At 47.7% G+C, this 22,622-nt stretch overlaps 1 protein-coding gene across 1 annotated transcript; it reads right to left on the bottom strand.

The window, feature by feature from the left end:
* Positions 1–7,019: 7,019 nt before the first annotated feature.
* On the bottom strand, positions 7,020–21,695 carry LOC123121378 (uncharacterized). Its single transcript, XM_044541339.1, has 10 exons — positions 19,645–21,695; positions 19,448–19,552; positions 19,287–19,364; positions 18,770–19,189; positions 10,062–10,117; positions 9,161–9,218; positions 8,676–8,801; positions 8,005–8,100; positions 7,810–7,881; positions 7,020–7,353 (listed from the first exon to the last, which is right to left on the bottom strand). Exons 1-10 carry the CDS (start codon positions 19,768–19,770, stop codon positions 7,291–7,293), a joined length of 1,200 nt encoding a protein of 399 aa, XP_044397274.1. The 5' UTR covers positions 19,771–21,695; the 3' UTR covers positions 7,020–7,290.
* Between the last annotated feature and the right edge of the window lie 927 nt (positions 21,696–22,622).

The raw sequence follows: 22,622 nt of genomic DNA on the forward strand, positions 1-22,622 counted from the left end.
TCGGTCCCACCGAGTATGGAAGATTGTGTGTAATGGCTAGATTTTGTGTGGACCCCTTCTCCATTTGAGAGAGAGCCATCAGAACGTGCCTACAGATCCACTACTCATTTTCTGACCACCTACTCATGTGTTGAGACCAAGACATTCCAATCCAATCACAAGAATCTTGATCTCTAGCCTTCCCCAAGTTGCTTTCCACTCAAATCATCTTTCCACCATAGCCAAATCTGTGAGAGAGAGTTGAGTGTTGGGGAGACTATCATTTGAAGCACAAGAGCAAGGAGTTCATCATCAACACACCATCTATTACCTTTTGGAGAGTGGTGTCTCCTAGATTGGTTAGGTATCACTTGGGAGCCTCCATCAAGATTGTGGAGTTGAACCAAGGAGTTTGTAAGGGCAAGGAGATCGCCTACTTCATGAAGATCTACCCAAGTGACGCAAGTCCTTCGTGGGCGATGGCCATGGTGGGATAGACAAGGTTTCTTCTTCGTGGACCCTTCATGGGTGGAGCCCTCCGTGGACTCACGCAACCGTTACCCTTCGTGGGTTGAAGTCTCCACCAACGTGGATGTACGATAGCACCACCTATCGGAACCACGCCAAAAATCTTCGTGTCTCCAATTGCGTTTGAACACTCCAATCCCATCCCTTTACTTTCTTGCAAGTTGCATGCTTTACTTTCCGCTGTTCATATACTCTTTCCATGTTTGCTTGAATTGCATTGTGAATGTTTGAATTTGTGCTAATTTCCAACCTCAACTTGAAGAACTTAAAAACCGCTACCTTTACTTGTTGAGGGTCTAATCACCCCCCTAGACACCTCTTCTCGATCCTTTCAATTGGTATCAGAGCTTTGGTCTCCATTGCTTTGGTTTAAACACTATTGGAGGAAGATGGATGAGTCTATGATTGGGAGTATTAGACGTAGAGTGCCTATGCTTGATGGAGAGTTCTTTATTACTTGGAAAAATAAGATGCTTGAGATTTTCAATGAATATCACTTAAACAAGTACATTACTACCCCTTATGCGCCCCTTGTTGAACCCTTGCATCCTACCCCTGATGAGTCTCTTCATATGATTCACAATCTTAGAAATGTCTATCTTATCATTACAGGATTGCCTAGAAATTTGATTGCTTGCTTGCCAACTCTTGAATGTGCTTACACTATATGGAGATTTCTTGAGGGACGATTTCCAAATATTCCTTGAAAAACTTAGATGAGATTCTTCACAAGTCTATTGCTTTGAATAAGATGAGTATGAATGATTCTAAGTTTGGTGATTGTCTATTTGAGCTTCGTGACCTTATGTGTACCAAAGGAGATGTTGGAATCATTAGCAACATCATTTCCGAAGTCATTAGAATTCATAGAGATGCAAGTTGGATGCTTTACTTTCCGCTACTCATATACTCTTGCCATGCTTGCTTGAATTGCATTGTGAATGTTTGAATTTGTGCTAATTTCCAACCTCAACTTGAAAAACTTAAAAACTGCTACATTTACTTGTTGAGGGTCTAATCACCCCTCCCCCCCTCTAGACACCTCTTCTCGATCCTTTCAGGCCCTTTTGCTACTGCCAGGGGCCACGGCGGTAGGCATATGTAGGCTACCGCCACCAGGTGCGGCAGTAGGTTAACGGCCGCCGTCAGCCAGCCGCTTCGAGGCCATGTGGCTTAACGGTCCTACCGCCATAGGTCACGTTGGTAGGATAGCTAAGGCTACCACCACAGTCCATGGCGGTAGGGTCGCACACGCCATCGATGTTGTGATGAGGTATGCATTTTCCCTGATGGTAGGGTACCAGACCCTACCGCCATAGGGCTTGGCGGTAGGGTCGCATGCATGGCACTCCTTGTTGTGGCGAGGAATGTGTTTCCCCTGGCGGTAGGGTACCACAACCTACCGCCATTGGTCTTGGCGGTAGGATGGCTGAACTTGCCGCCAAGCTTCTCAGCGGTAGGGTGTCTGCCACTTATTTCCTACACAACTTCTTTGGGCCTTTCAGTCACAAAAATATAAACATCACAACAATTAGATAGCAAATATGATGGTCCACACATTGTAGATAGCAAATTATGATGGTCTCACACATTGTAGATAGCAAATTGAAATATCAATTAGGTTCAACATAATTTTAAAGTAGCAAAACGACATCGCCAACAAAGCTTAAAGGTACCAAATAGACATCACTAACATAGCATACAAATTCTTGCTCACAACTAGTTTCCCTAAATGACATCACCAAGACGACCTATCGCTTGCTCCTCCCCCTCTTAGAGGTATGCTCCTCGTTTCTCTTCGAGCGGGCTTCGTCCGACTTCTTTGTGCGACGACGAGGAACCGGTTTCTGAAACAGGGATGGGCTCAAAACATCCTAGTGTCGATGAGATACCATCTTCCCTGGCTTGGCTGCATCGGTGGAGGCCCGTCATCATCGCCGTACTCCTCCTCCTCCTCTTCCTCTTCCTCCTCCATTTCTTCTTCCTCTTCCTCATGATCTTCTTCATGTTGCTGCTCCACAACACGAGATGACGAGGCTCCGCCGGCGTGGCTTGATGAAGCTCCGCCAGCATGGCTCGATGAAGCAATGGCACGCATCGACCCTCCATGAGCAGGATCATGGACGCTGGCTGCGCGAGCGCACAAGCATACCCACTAGCTTACAACAACGGGTCATGAATTTCTGCAAAAGTAAGAAACCAAAAACATAATAGGGATCAACTCAAGCATGCCCAGGGTTTACGGTGGTAAGCCTCTGCAATAGTATAACATGGCTAAGGAAGCTCGATGTTACCTTCATCGTATCCCTCATCTTGGTGTTGGATTCCACGGTTCCGGCTTCATACGAAAGCGCGTTCGAGACATCAATAATGCTTCTGTTGAGCTCTGAAGCTTGCACATGCAAGCATTATGTTAAAGGCCAAGTTTTCACCCAACCACTCATAGCTAAAATTAAATGAGAAAACCACTTACCACCCTGTTCATCAGGGGTGCATACTCCCTGAAATCACCTTCGAGATCTCTGAGCCGGCAACGGTATGCTTCATCCTCGCTGGCATCCTCCTCCAATTCGGTGATATCGTCTTCCGTCCACTGCGGCCTCAGGCATATACGGTACTTGACACCATCGTCATACCACTTCATGTGGTCTTCACGGTAGGAGTTCAACTCAGGCACTCTCCTCTCACCGTCTTTGCGATACCTCCTCTCGTCCCATGCTTGCACGTGGTCCTTGTGCTCGTGCCCCTAGTCTATGATGGACTGACAATTATTTCTACTCTTCCTGCAAGGCATAGGAAACAACGGGCATCATGACAACGTCAAACATAAACGAAAACATAGCAAGTAGAGAACAATGTCCTCACAGTGAAGGGCAAACCAGCCGGTGTCGGTGGGTGACCCGGTGAGGTATGTTGGAATATCCCAAACTGTGTGGCCACACGCTATGGTAAGTGCCCCTCAACGGCGTACACACATATCAAGGGCACAATGCACCGCTAGGCAAGCCAATCCTCCTCGCACATCGAGTTGAGCTCACCCATTCTTGGTTGTGGTACGGCCTCCAGTTAACCTATAGAAGGATTGTTAAGAACAATGAAAATTGCTACGAAACAATTGATAAGCTACTTGGTATATCTGAGTTCTGTTAGGTTGTCCAACTCGTTGCTGAAGAGCTTGTACAGCGTACTAGCCTTGCCCGTGTAGACCTTCACCTTGTCCCAGGCGTACGCGATGATCAGGTACCGAGCACTGTCCCCTTCTTCGCCATGATCCGTCCATGCACGCGAGCGAACTCTCTCAGGACGGCAGACCGGCAACCGCTCCCACATGCAAATTGAAAGGGCCCAAACAAATCCACACACGCCGGAGGTCTCTTCGGTCCTCTCCATTGCGTCATCCAGCTGCAAACATGAAGTGATGATGATCAGGTAACACAATCTCAACCAACATACATAGGTCAAAAAACCACGTATTGAGATTTTTATCTTACCGAGCCGTACAAGTAAGCTAGGCCGGCGGACCCCCGGCTGTACCCCGCATCCCAGTCCTCCAGGAAGCCGAGATACATCCATAGGGCGCTATCCCCCGAGCAATCTAGAAAGACGACCTCCGTCAGAAGGTACCATAAATAGGCCCTCGCGTACTGCTCCACTGTCCGCTCATCGGCATCCTGCGGGCATACGGACCGGATCTCGAGGAGCCACTTGAGTCGCACGTCGGATGTTCTGTTCCCCTTCATGGGAGGGCAGTCGCCAATGAGGGCGATCACCCTCTCCTGCCAGTTGGTCCTCTCCACTCGCCCAGTGAGAGCACGTCCCTGGATTGGCAGGGCCGTGATCATGCCGAAGTCCTTGAGAGTCTATGTCATCTCACCGCAGGGGAGATGAAAACTGTGTGTCTCGGGGCGCCACCTGTCGATCAATGCCGTGAGAGCCGAGTGGACGAGCGTCGGCGGGTGTCTTTTTGAACTAAAGAACGAAACCCAACATCTGTGCTCTCCTAAAGTACCGAGTTAAGCGCTCGTCGTACTGCATTTGCACGGCCTTTGTGTGGCCCCTCATCCGCAATGGGGGGAGCATCTGTCAAAATGTAAACGGAATTGTTAGTGACTTGTTCTGACATAATAAACAATACAACAAACTGATGATAGACATTACCACTCCGTTCTCCATAAAACGGGCGCGGTGATCGTTGTCGAAAGCATGATCAAGCATGGTGTACTTCACAGCGATTTCTGGCGCAAGGGGGGCCGCCTATAACAATTGGAAATGATGTCATTTTCAACCAGCTTGTATCATTTTTGAACAAACATGAAACATATCAAGTCCAAATATAAATGAATCATATTCAACCGACATGAATCATATCATTTTCATCATTTTGAACAAACATGAAACATATCAAGTCCAAGTATAAATGGATCATATTCAACCGACATGAATCATATCATTTTCATCATTTATCACTTATTCAACCAACATTCATCAATGTGAATGAATCATATTCAACCAACATCTTTCATTCAACAACATTCAACAACATTCAACAATGCATCATATCATAATTTTGTTTAAAAATTATGAACTAGGGTTCATCTTGAGGGTTCACCATTTTTCTCCAACAACATCCACTACTTGCATCATATAACATCCACACGCGTCATATATCAAAACAAATTCCTCCAACATGCATCATATCATATCATCATTTTTTTAAACAAGAAAAACTATGAACTAGGATTCATTTTCACACTATCATTCGAACTAGTGAGTAGGGTTCATATTCAACACCACTAGTGATTAGAGAACATTGAAAAGCAACCTAAAACAATCCTAGGTAAAAAATCAATTTTAATTCAAAATAGGGGTGATTTGAAGCAAATAATGCGTCGAAACGGAAGCTATTTGACTAAAAGTAATTGAAGAGATCAAAGGAGCTTACTTTTCTTTCTTTCGAGCCATCTCGATCCGCAAAAATGGTGTAGAAACGGTGAAGATCCAAGGGAAGGAGTAGAGAGGGCGAGAGAGAGGAACTCCCTCTGTTCTTGGCGGCTGGGAGGAGAGGGGATGGGGGAGATGGGGCTGGGGCGGGGGCGTCGGCCCCTGTAAGTACTCGCGCCCTACCGCTAGGGTCGACAGCGGTAAGTTTATACAGCCTACCGCCAGGGACATTGGCGGCTGGGGGGGGGGGGGGGGGGGGGGGGCGAGGGGGACAGCGACCGTTAGGACTGCTGACGTGGATTAGTACGTTACCGCCAGGGAGCCTGTGTTTAACCCTACCGTCGGGACCCTTGACGGTAAGAAAAAAGATCAGATTAAAAAAATTAAACTAGGGTCAGATCCTAAAATTCTTTGCTAAAAGGGTCAAAAACATGAAAATTTGCCTGTCTCCGCCGATCTGTCGGAACTTGGAAAGTAGGAACAAGTAGCTACCTGAGCGCAGCGCACACAGAACAGCCAGGCTGATCTTGCATAGATTCTAACACTAGGCATTAATAAATTTTACAAACAATTCCCTCCTGTTTTCGAGATGCTCGCGTATGCATGTGGCACTTGCAACTGCATGCAGGCCTGCCCACGTGTACACCCGTACAGAAACACTTCACGAAATAACACCAACCAAGCTTACACCACGAACCAGGACAAGTAGCAACAAAACAGCAGAAAAATATTCATAAAGAAGAACAAAGAAACACGCTTCAGGTCACATTATTTTTTGTGCTGGTGTGCTTTGGTGCGTGCATCCAGCACCACACTCCGTCCGATCGTTCGCAGAGGACAAGCTATAGGACGGAACGGATACAGTTGCCACGGTAGCTTTCGAGGTGCGTACGACAACTCGGAGAAAAGCGACGTGGAAATTTGTGTGGAATTTGCTCGGTCCTCGCGTGGGCTAGCTAGGCGCAGGCACTGATCGGGTCTTGTTTAATCCCGCCGTGCATTCCCGCGATGCGTCATGGCCTCGTGGGTGGGGATGCCGAAACGAGCGAAGGGGAACAAACACCGGCGCCCGTCGAGGTAGTAGGAATAGAATCTCGTTCGGGTTCCGAGAATGCTTTTGGCATTGGCTCTCCATGCACGGGGCACACGGAGATGCGGTGGTGCGAAGCAGCTAGCGCCTAGCGCAACATACTTATTCTGGTGCTGCTCGAGTAGATCTCATTCTGATGCTGCCTCCGCTATGAATGGGAGCCTCGTTTTAAGTCCTCTAGTACGAATACGGGTGAGCATGTACGAACGAGCAATTTAAGTTGTTTGATGGTTGTGACACTTGTGGATGGTGGGTTGCATTGCACTCCCTACTGCGTATGAGAGATGACGTCCATAACCAAAACAGACAAGCACTCAACAATGTATTCCTACACAAGAGCTCATGCTTGCGATTCATTGCTCACGAGAATAACATGAGAATTTTAGTTGTACAACTTCGCGGTCGGATTGAGACATCGAGGAAACTGGATGAGAAATGTGGAAATCTTTGTAAGCTAGGAATCGCTAAAACTAGTTTTCCAACATCGTCAGCGCCGCATGATAAATTCTTCTGTTAGCCGTTTCTCTCTTGTATGCTGATTTCAGCTCCAGAACCGTTGGACAGCGACATCTTATCTGCTGTGCAAATTTCCAGACATAAGAGTAAATTTCTCACAGCTTTGGGTTTCCGCGACAGAGTATGCATGTAGTTATCGAGCACAACCCCTTTGTGAAGAACTGAAGATGAAGATGAAGATGATTGAGTGTCAATGTATCAGGACTGCAAAACAAGGGGGCAGTCCAGCACAATCGCTATCGGTAGTACGTAGCCAATATGCAAAGCAGAACAGATGAAGCTGTGGTCACAATCAACTCCTGCAATGAGATGTCCACCGATTAGTTTTGCTGTTATTACTCTAAAAAATTAGTTTGCTGTTGCAAGATAGTATAAAACAGAATATTCATTTTTTTATTCATGTTTTCCACCAGAAAAGCATCATGCACTTGCTCCAGTGACCTTTCTAGTTAAAATACTTTGAGGAGTACTAACTTGCTAGCTTTCTAGTTCATGCTAAATATCCTTTTTGGCAACAAAAAAAAGAAGGAAGAAAAAAGCTGTCAGATGTTAAGTAAACCGAGCACATTGACTCATCCATATTACAATCCTAAATGTAGTTTTAAACTCTGGTAGAAACTAGGGTGCCGGTCATAACAAACTCCAAGAACAAATATCGACAAGTTTGGCATAATAAAATTGATACTTCTAATCCATCATAAAAAATTAAAACCATACCAAGCAACAATACACATATATCGCCATGCATACTGTACCTGGAAGTTATAAACAAGAGAGGGAATATAGTGACCAAGAAACTGGGAGAAATTGGCCAGTCCGGTATAACCCTGAATGCAAAAGGATACAAAGAAGTCATACTGAGAAGCGGTTAAGAAAGCTGGAGAAACAACACGGGAAGAGAAACTAATACAACTAATCTGGATTGCGCTGTATTTGAACAGTCCACTAACCAGGGATGCAGCAAATATCGATCCAAGTACCAAACCCAAACTACGAAGCACTCGCTTTGCCATATGTATACCTCGGCCTTCAACCTCACCGTACTCCTGCCATAAACATTGTATTTGGATATTATGTTCAGTCACTCATGGAGTAAATAATATGTCTAGGGACTAGGGTAATAACTAATTAGAAGTATAAATGATCCAATATTCCATCTGTTGACAGCACCTCCTTGTTCAGAACCCAAAAACTGCATTTAGCTAAATTTGGTGTGCAACCATTATCCTCTTTAAAAACATGTGCATATCTTCCTAATATATGAAAGCAAATTCAAAACAAGCATGTACTAACATAATAATGCTTTTCAACTCAAGGAGATGCCATTCCCTCTATAAGATGTCTTCTTCCATTAAGTGCCTAGCTACAAACTATTGGACTATTAAAAAAAACGCATTCCACTATTGCACAGCAGAAATAAATGAATTTTAATGACAAGTGTGTGCTTCCAAGCATTATAATAAAAAGGGAAAAGCAAAAATATCTCCTTTAACTCACATGCTTCCAAAGATATATTTTTGTTATTACTCCGTATATTTATACTACCTACACAAAACCTGAACCAATAGATAGTTCATGTTAATGCCAACATTATGTAGAAACTATTTTGGAAGATCCTTACATTGTATACAGGAGTTATTGCTGGCTCGGTAGACTTCAGTTTCTCAAGTATTCGATAGAAATAAGCAAAACACAAAAACTGCAAGGGTTTCCAGTCTGCATGGCCCATGGTCAATATGCACGTGATCTGCAAGAAAAGATACAAATGAACATAATAGAACAAACTACCTATATTTGCTGATTCCATGGATATCATTAAGTGCGACGAGATAAATGTGCATACTTTCATAGAACAATTGGAAAAGGTACAAATGCATAGAACATTTCAGCTAAAGCTAAATTGTCCAAAGTAATGCTAAAATATCAAAAAAGAAAAGAGAAACATCATTCAGTAGTTTCCAAGTTAAACCTCTGTGTTTGAGACAACATGGAGCGGAGCAGACCAAAGAAGTACTGTAGGATTTTACTAAAACGCAAAAAAAATATTAACAATTACATATGACTCATTTAGATTTCTTATGGATATTTCAGAAAAGAATGTCTTACAAATGTTGCTGATATTGCCATATTTATTTGTACGTCCTTTGCAGTGGCTCTAGAGTATCTGGAAGATGACGACCAGTATCAGCATATTATGAACAACATTATCCAATGCCCAGAATGAAGATATTTTGCATATAACTAGCACAAAGACTTCACATTTATTAGTAACACTAACATGTGAACAGATCAACATTTATCTAACAGAAGTCAAAATAAGGGTCTATCTGTAAGCAAAATAAAGAAATAAGGACCAAACAAACCGGTTAACCTACTCACTCACTGGTTCAGTGTTCGAACCGTCAGCTCAACCAGTCGATCCGTGGTTCAAAATTTCGAATATAATATATTAAATTGATTTCAAATTAAGTATAAGCTCTACAAAATTTAAGTATATTAAATTGATAGCACTTCATATGCTCTATAAAATAGTCTACAACTTACTTGCCACATTACTCACAAAGGCTATGTAGCTCATGTTTGTACGGGACCTCAGCTTGATGGGTATGAGTTCCTCAGCTTGACTCTAGGGTCACATGCTTTATTTTGTTTGTTTTTTTTCTCAGTTTTCAAGCAAACAGCCTTTTAGGCAAAAAGGACCGGATCAGGCGCCAGTTCTGGTTTATTCAGGTTGGACCGCCAGTCTGGTTTTGTAAACAGTGTTTGTAAGGGCATATTTGATTTGTGCAGCTTTCCAAGAAATAGTTCCATTCTCTCAGGAAACACAAAAACTCCCGCAAGTCAAAAGAAGGATGTTCAGTTGTTCATGTTCACGCATGCATAAACGAGGCAAGCTGTTTAAGGTTCATATGGGTGCTGGGTGCATCTATGTGAATCAAAATGTACACAAACTATGATGAACAAACATATGCAAGAAAAGTTTGGTTCTGATATAAAATGACTATACCTAGGTCCCCAGGGAACTATTGGTTGATTATCAGCATATTTGATGTCCTTTGTCACCTAACATCCAAAAGAGTGAAAATATCAGAATAAAGAATTCAGATGATATTCCTCTCAAGGCTAGTGGAACAAACTCTAATTACTTCTAGGCCTAATAGATAGTAATACTCTGAATTCTGATGATTTCTTGATCGCGGGAGACCCCCAATATATAGGAGGAATAGCTTGGCTGACAAGGCGAGTCAAAAGGAAATACAATCTGGACTCTGAAACAGGTTCTAATCTGGACTAAATCTAATACAAATCTGAACCTAATAACTAATCTAGACTCTGAATCTAATACGAATCTGAACCTAATAACTAATCTAGACTCTGAATCTAATACGAATCTGAACCTAATAACTAATCTAGACTCTGAACCTAATAACTTGTAGCAGTACAGGAATCCTAGCCACTTTGAGCTGGACCAGGGGGCGGTGCGGCCAGGGCTGGGGCCCTCCGACCATATGTGGTTCCCCACATAACAGCTACCAAAGATTTTGATGGATTCCAAGAAGTACAAACTCCTTAGCATCCAGCAATATATCCATGAAGCCAAATGAAGTTGAATTCAGCGCAAGATAATTGACAGTGCTTGACAAAGCAACCATTCTAAAGTGACCAACTAATCATAGACCCGCAGATGGTTACATATATATCTCTATACAAGAATTTGAAACATTTGTGAAATAAAACTATGTCACTCATCAGCAGATAGTTTCCAACATAGCAATTATTTGCTTATTTCAGCATTAAGAAATTTATCAAGGAGCGACAATGAATTGGACAATTGGTTGCAAGCCAGCGTCCACTGATTCACTGATTGAGAGACTCCGGGCAAGCATCCAAAGCAAGGTAGTCAGAATGGCAATTCTATTGTACGGTTCAATGACTTCACGATTCAAACTAACCACTCTGATTCTACGATTTTCGTTAGTAGAATTCACATTTCAATGATTCTGATAGTTAAGATATGATTTGCAATCCTATCATCAGAGCTCCATTCGGATTCAGACCACGGTTCTCACTACCTTGATATAAAGGACTTGTTTCGAAAAACAGCATATAGATTACCGATGGTCCTGCAACTACAATACCTCTTACATCTCCTCCTAAGCAAAGTCGTATTTTTTTTCGAAAAGGGGGGGCTCCCCGGCCTCTGCATCAAGAGTGATGCATACGGCCATCTTATTAACCAAGAAACAAATTGTGCCAACAAAGTTCCAAAGTCTCAAACTTAAAGAAAGAAAAAGCAGCTCACACAAAGCGCAAAAGGCTAGATACACGAACTAGCCAGGAAAAGATGCCACAACCGGCTGGCTAAAAAAGGTAGGTAAACTAATTGTCTATCCTATTACATGACCGTCATCCAAACCGGTTGAAGATATCCCGAGCTACCATCTCCCAACGGATAGACCCAGTAACCAAATGCTCCCTGGCCTCCATCGGAGTGAGTAGCGACCACGAACGGATCACTACCGTAGCTCGGAAAATAACCTGCAAAAAATGAATCTGTGATGTTCTGTTAAAAACCAAATCATTTCTGCAAAGCCAGATGGTCCACAGCAAAGCGCAGACTCCAATCCGAATATGTCTTGCTAAGGTAGACTCAATCCCATTAAGCCAAGTCCCAAATAAAGCATTAACAGTAGTCGGTGGAGTAATGTTAAAAGCAATGTGGACCGTCCGCCAAAGGACCTTGGCCAACGGGCAATCAAAAAAGAGATGCTTAATCGTCTCATCCCGATCACAGAAACTACACCTAGTAGGTCCTGTCCAATTACGCTTTATTAAGTTGTCCTTTGTTAGAATAACTTGTTTATGGACAAACCACATAAACACTTTTATTTTCAAAGGAACTTTGACATCCAGACATTCTTGGAAGTTGGAATGGAGTTCGAATTAATAACATCAATATACATTGACTTAACTGTAAATACTCCAGACCTAGTCAACTTCCAGCGTAATTCATCAGGTTGGTCAGAAAGTTGAACCTCCATTAGTCTCCTAACTAAATGGAGCCAAACTTCCCAACGATTGCCCGCTAGCGACCGTCTAAACTGAATATTAAGGGGGATAATTTGAAATACCGTTGCAACGAACACCTCACGTTGTTGAGTAATACGATATAAAGACGGATATTGAATGGCCAAGGGTGAGTCGCCAAGCCAAGTATCCTCCCAGAAACGTGTAGTAGCACCATTTCCAATAACAACTCTTGTCGTATTAAACAGTAATTGTTTAATTTTCATGAGTCCTTTCCAGAAAGGCGAGTCAGTCGGCCTAACTGTTACCTGGGACAGTGTTCTAGTCTGGAGGTACTTGCTGCGAAGGATCTGCGCCCACATGGCTTCAGTCCCGGAAGCGAGCTTCCACAACCACTTACTAAGAAGGCATTTGTTCTTAACTTCAAGATTCTCAATACCAATCCCTCCTTGGTCTTTGGGTCGACAGATAATATCCCATTTAGTAAGCCGGTATTTTCTTTTAAGTTCATCACCCTGCCAAAAGAAGCGTGATCAATAGAAGTCCAATCTTTTCCTAACACCAACTGGGACCTCAAAGAACGATAAGAGGAACATAGGCATACTCGTGAGCACCGAATTTATCAAGATTAACCGGCCTCCGTATGACATGAGCTTACCCTTCCAGCAACTCAGTTTCTTCTCAAATCGGTCCTCGATACACTTTCACTCTCTGTTTGTCAGCCTACGATGGTGTATCGGAATACCAAGGTAGGAGAAGGGCAAACTCCCCAACTCGCACCCAAACAATTGCCTATAAGACTCCTGTTCGTCTTTGGCTCTACCAAAGCAGAACAACTCGCTCTTATGAAAGTTAATCTTTAACCCGGACAATTGTTCAAAGAGGCATAACAACAGCTTCATATTTCTCGCCTTGGCCAAGTCGTGCTCCATAAAGATGATTGTATCATCAGCGTATTGAAGGATGGATACACCTCCATCAACAAGATGAGGTACCAAGCCACCCACTTGACCATTCTCCTTAGCCCTTCCTATCAAAATTGCTAACATATCCACCACAATATTAAACAGGATAGGGGACATCGGATCTCCTTGTCTGAGGCCTTTATGAGTCTGGAAATAATGACCTATATCGTCATTCACTTTAATTCCCACACTCCCTTTTTGCGTAAATGATTCGACCTGCCGGCGCCAGGCATCATCAAAACCTTTCATACGCAATGCCTGTTGGAGGAATGGCCACTTGACCTTATCGTACGCTTTTTCGAAATCCGCCTTAAAAATTACCCCATCTAATTTTTTGGAGTGAATTTCATGGAGCGTTTCATGAAGGACAACCACCCCTTCAAGGATGTTTCTGTCCGGCATGAAAGCAGTTTGGGATTGTTGCACCACAGAATGTGCAATCTATGAGAGCCTATTAGTCCCGACCTTGGTGAAGATTTTGAAACTAACATTGAGGAGGCAAATCGGCCTGAACTGCTCAATTCTCACAGCCTCCGTTTTCTTAGGGAGCAATGTGATAGTTCCAAAATTCAAGTGAAATAATTGAAGTTGTCCAGAGAAAAGATCCTGAAACATAGGTAACAAATCCCCCTTAATAATGTGCCAGCACTTTTTATATAACTCGGCCGGGAACCCATCCGGTCCGGGAGCCTTATTGTTTTTCATTTGTGCAATAGCATCAAACACCTCCTTCTCCGAAAACGGGGCGAGGAAGATATCATTATCGGCAGCAGACAATTGAGGTACATCCTTAGTCCTAGACTCATCGAAGGTCACACAATTAACCTCCGGAGGTCCAAATAACTGCCTATAATACTCGGTAATATATGTTTTGAGATTATCCTGCCCAACAATAGTACCCTCATCTTGTTCAAGTTGGAAGATACGCTTCTTTCTGTGCTTATCATTGGCAATCAGGTGAAAGAATTGAGTATTGGCGTCCCCTTGAACCACTTTGCAAACCTTAGCTCGCAACGCCCACTTCAACTCTTCTTCGCGGAGAAGTTCTTTCAACCTCTTCTCCGCCTCAGTTTTAACCTGGAGCTCAGCAGGCAGCAGAATCGCGGATTCAGCTTTTATGTCCAGGGCCTGTATAAGAGAAAGGAGCCTATCCTTCTTAATCTTATACACCCCACTGAGGTGCTTAGCCCAACCCCGTAAGAAACTTCTCAAATGCCTAATCTTATTCTGCCAACGCTCGACAGCCGTCCTACCTCCTACACCCTTAGCCCATTCCCTGGCAATGAGGTCTAAGAACCCCTCACGTTCGAACCAGGCCATCTCGAATGAGAAGGTGTTTTTGTTTTCCACATGGTTCGGCTCCCCGAAGTCCACGAACAGTGGTGTGTGATCGGATATTCCCCGCGAGAGAGCTTGTACCGTAACAAGAGGGAACTTCTGTTCCCACTCCACGCTCGCGAGAACTCGATCAAGCTTTTCATATGTCGGGTTTGGCAAAGCATTAGCCCAGGTAAACTTTCTACCAGAAAGCTCTATCTCCCTCAGATCCAAGCTCTCAATAATGGTATTGAACATAAACGATCATCTGCCGTCAAAGTTATCATTATTCTTCTCCTCTCTCCTCCGAATGATATTGAAATCACCCCCGACCAACATCGAAAGCTGCTCGGACCCACAAATTCGAACAAGGTCCGCCAGAAACTCCGGTTTAAGCTCCGGCTGTGCGCACCTTAAACCGCCACCAAAGCCCAGTTGAAACCATCAACTTTAGACCTAACCCGAAACTTAACCGCAAAGTGGCCCATCACTACACTCCGGACCTCAAGGGAATCGCATCTCACTCCCAGCAAGATACCTCCCGATCGTCCTCGCGGAGGTAGGCAATGCCAATCGAAATCAACACCACCCGCAAGAGAGGAAAGAAACTGAGGAGCAAAATTATCTCTATCAGTTTCAGAGAGAGCAATGAAATCTAATCGATGCTCCAAAGACGCCTCAGCGAGAAACCTTCTTTTAGCCAAGTCCTTCAGACCTCTGCTGTTCCAAAAGATTCCTTTCATAAGTCATCATGAAATTTTTTTGCCGTACGAATCCTAGCACTCCTACGTACCGCGGATGCGGGATACACCTTCCGCTTCCACTTACGTTTGGGTTTATCATTGTCCACCATCCGGTCCTCATAACCGGGCTCTGGTGGTTGATTCACTACAACTTCTACACTAACCTCCTCCTCGTCGGACTCATTAGTGGATGGTGCAAGGTCCGCACACAAATTGTCAAGCACTCTCACCCCCAACGCATCAATCTCAGCATCATTCATAGGTCTCACTGCCGCTAGGTTTCGAATGGTTTCTAAAGCCGTTCCGCTTCCAGATCAAGGGGATCATTAACCGAGTTGGAAATTTTAGAATTGGTATTCCCTAGCGAAACCCCTACTTGATTTGCATTATGAATAATCTCATCCGTAGAAAAATGCAAAATAGAATTGGATAAGTTGACTGACATACCGGTAGTGACCTCAATGTCACGAAGCTTGGCCGCCCTCATAGCGCACCTCTGCTGCATGTCATCAACCTCCGGGTGGTCCTGGAGACGAGAACTCATCCGTCTCCCCTCAGAGACTGGGTCAGGGATCCCGCCGAAAGCAATAACCTCCTCCCGAGTAGCGCCACTCGCAGGAGGCAGCGGCGGAAGGCTCCCACGGCGAACTGACAGGAGGCCGGGTGAGGTAGGTGCCGGCGCCGCCTGCCCGAGCACCCCCTCCGCCCCAACCCTCAAGCCTGAGGGCATCACCATCCCGATAGCCGAAGGCGAGGGATGGACCGGGGCCACCTGCCCCAGACTCCCGCCGAGCACCACAGGAGAAGCCGCAACAACCGGTGCCGAAAGGGAAGGGTCTGAGGCCACCTGCCCCAGACGGCCTCCCTCACGGCCGGCCAGCGACGGCGAAGCTGGCGTCGCCGGGGCCACCTGCCCCTAACAATCGCCGATCAGCACAGGAGAGGCTGCAGCAGCCAGTGCCGAAAGGGAAGGGTCCAAGGCCACCTGCCCCAGACGGTCTCCCTCACGGCCGACCAACGACGGCGATGCAGGCGTCAACTCAACCACCAACCGTCCGCACGAGACCGCAGAGATCCCAGGGGGGAAAGGGGCCACCTGAGGCTCCACATTCCTTCCCCCCCCCCAAGGTCGTCTCCGAGTGGCCCGTCACACAGTCTCCCACCGCGGGACAAACAGCCGGCATAAAATCCAGCACCGGGAGCGAGCACTCAAAAGCATCCTCAGACTTCACCCGATCGCTCCAAAGTCTAGGAGGAGCAGACGCAGGCTCAAAAGATCCAAACCTCAACGTGCTGTTAGGTACCGACGGAGATGGGGCTGGCTCTACCCCTGATCCAGTCTGGGGCAACTGAGCAACCGGTCCCGACCCGTTGGGTCTCTCTCGACTAGCCTCATCAGTCGAATCCTTCCTAGCACCCGCATTGTCGTCTCCCTCGTTTATATCCATATCAGTACTAACACCCGCCTCGGCAAACAACTCAGAGTCCTCAAACTCAATCTCAAGAGGGAATACCTCTCCCCTGTAAGTCCAGTTAACCACATCCGGGACGAACTCGATGTCCAGAACACTCACTTGCAATCAGGCCACCCCATGGGCGCGAGTGAATGTCATATCCACTTTCTCAGTTTTGCCAACCATGATACCCAGACTAGCCACAACCCGAACATCTGTCAGAGCCTCAGAGGGTGCCCCAGAAAAACGCAGCCACACCTGAGTAAGGGGCTTCCCCTTAGGCTCCACTTTCTTCCACTCTTGAAACTCAAGAATACAATTAGTACCTGGCACCTTACACGTCCCAAAGCTCAGCAACCGCCGCAAGTCCTCTACCGACGGGAGGTCAACCCTGAACACGCACTCCTCAATGAGAACAAGCTCCCACTGAAAGTCTCCCGGAGCCAGTTCCTGAAGCCTCTGCACAATCTGAGCTTCAGAGACCTCTCCCTGGGTCACCTTCACAATACCAGTAGTCATGCTCTGCGTCTCAACTGGAATCTCTCTCGCAGCTGGGGACTCAAAGAACATCAACTCGGCACAATATACTCCATACGTTGTAAGAGGCGGAGCCTGCTCACGAAGAAGCGGGCAATCCCCCGAGGCATGTGTTGGCTTACCACATGTATCACACAACTCAGCCACACACTCAGCAATGAAGTGACCTTTCTCACCACAACGATAGCAAAACATTTTCTCCTTCCTACGCGCCCACTTGGATGCCCTCTCAGACTCAGACCTGATACCCGCGTCAACAGAAGCGCCAGACATATCAACATCCGTGGTCGCCAGAGCCGTGACAACCTCCATAACCTCGCTAGTCAGGGCGGTCGCCTGAGTGGGATTAGCCTCCACCGCGGACGCCTGCTGGTCTACAATGGCCTGCGGCTGATGCTGTCTGCGGAAACCACGACCACCACCTCGACCATGACGATGACCACGGTAGCCACCTCTCTGCCGTGCGTCCAGTCCAGAAGCGCCCTCGACAAAACCACCCAGAGGACCAAGGAAGGGCCTCTCAGCAGAACCATCACTCTGCCAGGCATAACCTCGGCCACCTCCCGTCGATGACGATCCACGGTGTTGACCATCCCCGCATCATAGCCATCATCCCCCCACTGTCCTCGAGGCGGATCCGATGACTCGGCAGTCATGTTGTCATGTCTCGTCTGCGTAGGACCCGAGCGATTTTGCGTCGGCCTTGCAATGTAATGAGGCGGTGGTGCTGCTCGAGACTGCACGCCGGCATGGGTTGCCTGAGCCGCCGGCCGAACCCCATCGACAAGGCCAACCGGTCTAGGGCCATTATGCACCGGCGGCCTTGGCGGAGCAGCTCCACACCCCACGACGAAAGTGACCGGAGGCCTCGGCGGAGGTGCACCACGGCCCGCGACGGCCATCGAAGTCAGGAGCACTGGCGGCCTCACCCCGGGCTGCACGCCAATTCCACGGCCCATCGTGGCTGCAGCCGCACCGCCAGGAGCTCCGGTGCCCCGACCCGACGGCACCCCCCCAGGACCAGAGCCATGCACAGGCCGGGGCAGAACGACCCGGCCACCGGCAGCAGCAGGCGGCGGCGCAATTCCGCCACGGCCAGCCCCCCCCCCCCCCCCCCCGCCAGTAGAAGCCCGGCCACCGGCAGCAGCAGGCGGCGGCTCACTGCCGCCACGGTCAGCCCCCCCCCCCCCCCGCCAGAAGATGCCTTAGGAAGAACCGGCGGGCCCCCGCGCCTGGCCATGGTCCCTAGCGGCAGTATGCGACGAGCCCGGCCGCTCCCCGACAGCAAGGATCGGCGCGACGGCTTGGAGCCGAGAACCCTAGCCCACCGCTGGTGTTGCTGGAGCGACGTACGTCTCTAACTACATGCCTCGATGCCCTGTATGTAGTCCAAGGCCCGATCTGACTGGGCCTCATACCCAGCCGATCCCAGCCCATCAACACCCCGCGGCCCAACAACCGGAAACCCCCCCCCCCCTCGCGGCCCAGGAGCGAATTCAAACGCTCCTGGCGGATCGCACCGATCTGGGACGCCGTGACCGCCGGTTGCGCCGCCGCGGTCACCTCCGGCGCCGTTCGATCCCGAGTCCGGCGAGTAACCTTTCTTCTAGTAACCGTAGTCCAAGAATCCGGTCTAATCAGATCAAAAACAGTTAAGTTTGGAAGACTGACCTTAGGTAAGGGACCTTTCCATGGCCGGATCGCAGAAGTCGCCGTCCTCCGATGAACAATCCGGCAAACCACCTCCACGTTTTCCTCCGGATGAAGACCTTGCCGCGCCGGATCGTCAATCGGCACGACTCCCTCGACGATTGTAGCCACTTCCTCCTCCGAATACCCAGGGTTGAAAGCTTCACAAATCACGTCCGAAGTCGTCAGCGAGTAACCATCGGACGTGACGCCGGAGCCATCTCCATCGTCGTCCTCCTCTTCATCAGATTCGGCGAGAGCCCAGAATCTCCCTCCGACTTGCCTAGCACCAGGAGCGACGGGCGCCGGCATCCGGATGGCAGCGATCGCCGCGGGCAACACCGTGCCGCCCGTGTCGCCCCTGGCATTCAGTCGCCCCTGGTCTGTATGGTCCGCTTCCTCCTAAGCAAAGTCGTATACCAGCTGATGTGAACATTTGATTGGATGGACAATATGAATTTCCATATTTAACAAGGACAAGCCCGTCATCAAAGCTAACCTGGACTGATCCATATGCCACACCTTTCTTCCGGTTTTGCAGCTGTTCCATCATGACCGTATCATAAGCCCTCTCTAACTGAAATCAAAAGTGCCCCAACTCATTGACACACTAACACCAACGCAAGCACCAAATACAGAATGACAAGGGCCCAAAACAACCTTCAACAAGTATGCAGCATCCCCACTGTTCTCGGCGTTCTTTCGACGCCAATTGTAGGCCATCTTCACCTGGTCGAACCCATCAAGCGGATTGATGCCCAAAATCTGACAACGGGGACCATAAGTTACAGCAAGGCCGGCAAACATGCTCACAAGAGCGGCTCCCAATTGCTAAACATGAAAATAACCAATTCTACCTCGTACGGGTTATCATTCTCCCCACTGCCGAAGTGAGGGCTCCCTGCCCCTGCCGCCGATGCAGCTGCAAGTACACATCCGCCGCGCTTCAACGGCACCGCCACCGCAGAGAACCTTGTGGTCATCAAAAGGTTAATTTTACAAGCATTGCGATAATTGAATGGAAAAAATGAAGGACGCTGCTACACAGCGCCCGCGTAGCGTATCTCGCGGCCGGCAATTAAGGAAAGTGCCCTGTCGGTCCCCCACCCCACGTGCTAAAGAAGGCAAGTCCAGCTTCCCCATCTTGTTGCCACGTCCTGACAACCAGCCATCCTTTCCCTCACGTGATCCTCCCCTCCATCCAGCACAAAAAATCCTACGCCCACCAGCCAGATCCCCCGTACAACTCCTTCCCCAGCCACCGCTGGACGCAATGGCCTAGCGTTGTGGAGCTCTCCTCCCACAGCGAAAAAACAGAGTAAAATAGAGACGAAAACAAGGCAAAAGATCATGGGGAAATTCTGAAAACGTAATTGTATCTGCAACTCTTCATGCTGATCAGGCAAAATTTCTGGTGAATATTGGGCAAAAATATTGGCAGAGCTGGGCAAGTTTCTCCCAGTGAAAAACAGCAAAGGTAAAAGTGTTGTTCCAATTATTTTGGCCATGAACTTGCATCCCCGTGCCTTGTAGAACTGGATGGTAGATAAAAGTTGCTGAATCTTGAATTCTATCTTCTCTATTGTCTTGCACCTTTGTTTCTGCTAAAAAGAAGAGAAAAGAAGCAGAGTTATTTGTGTTAGTAATCTGTGTATAGTAAAAGCTGGTCAATAATTTATTTGTAGTTGCTTACAAAAAAAAACTTGTAGTAAAGTCTAGTTGCTTAGAAAAACACAAAAGTAGCCAGGCGAAAAAAGCCTGAAAACTAGTAGTAGAAAAAATTCATGCAACCCTGTAAAAGCTGCTCACTGAGTTTGGTTTGATTTTGGTGATTTCTGAAATCCTGTAAAGCAATTACAGGTCAGATACAAGCCTTTCAGGTTCAGGATGTGCTTCCTCAAACCAATTATAGCAGCAAAAAAGAGTAAACTATGACTCTCCTGCAATGTAGAAATCACGGTACTTGTACTGCGGAAACCTCTCCAGGCAATTCACAATGAAATTGTATGAATCATGAGGTTCTGCAGTAGGTGGACAAACAGTATAACAGAATCACAACCTCTTTAGTCTTTGCCTATACGAATACTTCACACTATCTACATACTCCTATTATTTACTAGGATGCCAATGGCAAGGTTGAAAGAGGAGGCAACATCATACCAAAGGATTTTCTTGGAAATTAAATCCACCATAGTACTGACAGCCTTCCATGCCAACGTAAAAATGAAAAGAAAAAAGCCTTCTCGGCTGAGGTTGATTTCCGATGGGGTGTGGGGGTCCCGTGTGGGCGACTAGGTCTACTGGTTAGGCGACCTAGCACGCCGGGGTTAGGCGAGTTGGTATTGCCGGCTTAGGCTATTTCCGAGAGGTGTGGGGAGTGCGTGTGGGCGACTAGGTCGACTGGTTAGGCGACCTAGCACGTCGTGGGTAGGCGAGTTGGTATTGCCGGCTTAGGCGATTTTGGGGGGCTGCGTGTGGGCGACTACGTCGACTGGGTAGGCGACATAGCAGGCTGGGGGAGGCGAGTTGGTATTGCCGGCTTAGGCTATTTCCGAGAGGTGTGGGGAGTGCGTGTGGGCGACTAGGTCGACTGGTTAGGCGACCTAGCACGTCGTGGGTAGGCGAGTTGGCATTGCCGGCTTAGGCGATTTTTAGGGGGCTGCGTGTGGGCGACTAGGTCGACTGGGTAGGCGACATAGCAGGCCGGGGGAGGCGAGTTGGTATTGCCGGCTAAGGTCGATTTCCAATGGTGTGTGGGGATCCCGTGTAGGCGAGTAGGTCGACGGGTTAGGCGACCTAGCACGCGTGGGGTAGGCGAGTTGGTATTGCCGGCTTAGGCTATTTCCGAGAGGTGTGGGGGTGCGTGTGGGCGACTAGGTCGACTAGTTAGGCGACCTAGCACGCCGGGGTTAGGCGAGTTGGTATTGCCGGCTAAGGTCGATTTCTGATGGTGTGTGGGGATCCCGTGTAAGCGAGTAGGTCGACGGGTTAGGCGACCTAGCATGCGTGGGGTAGGCAAGTTGGTATTGCCGGCTTAGGCTATTTCCGAGAGGTGTGGGGTGTGCTTGTGGGCGACTAGGTCGACTAGTTAGGCAACCTAGCACGCCAGGGTTAGGCGAGTTGGTATTGCCGGCTAAGGTCGATTTCTGATGGTGTGTGGGGGTCCCGTGTGGGCGAGTAGGTCGACGGGTTAGGCGACCTAGCACGCGTGGGGTAGGCGAGTTGGTATTGTTGGCTTAGGCGATTTCTGAGGGGTGTGGGGGGTGCGTGTGGGCGATTAGGTTGACTGGTTAGGCGACCTAGCACGTCGTGGGTAGGCGAGTTGGTATTGCCGTCTTAGGCGATTTTTGGGGGGCTGCGGTTGCGCGACTAGGTCGACTGGGTAGGCGACATAGCAGGCCGGGGGAGGCGAGTTGGTATTGCCGGCTAAGGTCGATTTCCAATGGTGTGTGGGGTCCTGTGTGGCGAGTAAATTTACGGGTTAGGCGACCTAGCACGTCGGGGATATGCGAATTGGTATTGTTAGGCGATTTCCAAGGGGTGTGGGGTCTCGTGCAGGCGAGTATGTCGACGGGTTAGGTGACCTAGCACGCCGTGGGTATGCGAGTTGGTATTGCCGGCTCAGGTCGATTTCCGAGGGGTGTGGGGGTCTCGTGCCGGCGACTAGCTCGACGGGTTAAGCGGTAAGTGCTGACATTTTTAGTTACAGTGTTGTGTATCCAAAAAAATGTTTAAAGTGGACATTTAAGCTCCCTGCTGAAAACTATTCATTTTCCACTCAAATAGAAAAAGCATATCCGCTGATTGCAAAAACATGATTACTAGAAATCCATGT

Source organism: Triticum aestivum, chromosome 1B (genome assembly GCF_018294505.1).
Source record: "Triticum aestivum cultivar Chinese Spring chromosome 1B, IWGSC CS RefSeq v2.1, whole genome shotgun sequence".
Lineage (NCBI taxonomy): Eukaryota > Viridiplantae > Streptophyta > Magnoliopsida > Poales > Poaceae > Triticum > Triticum aestivum.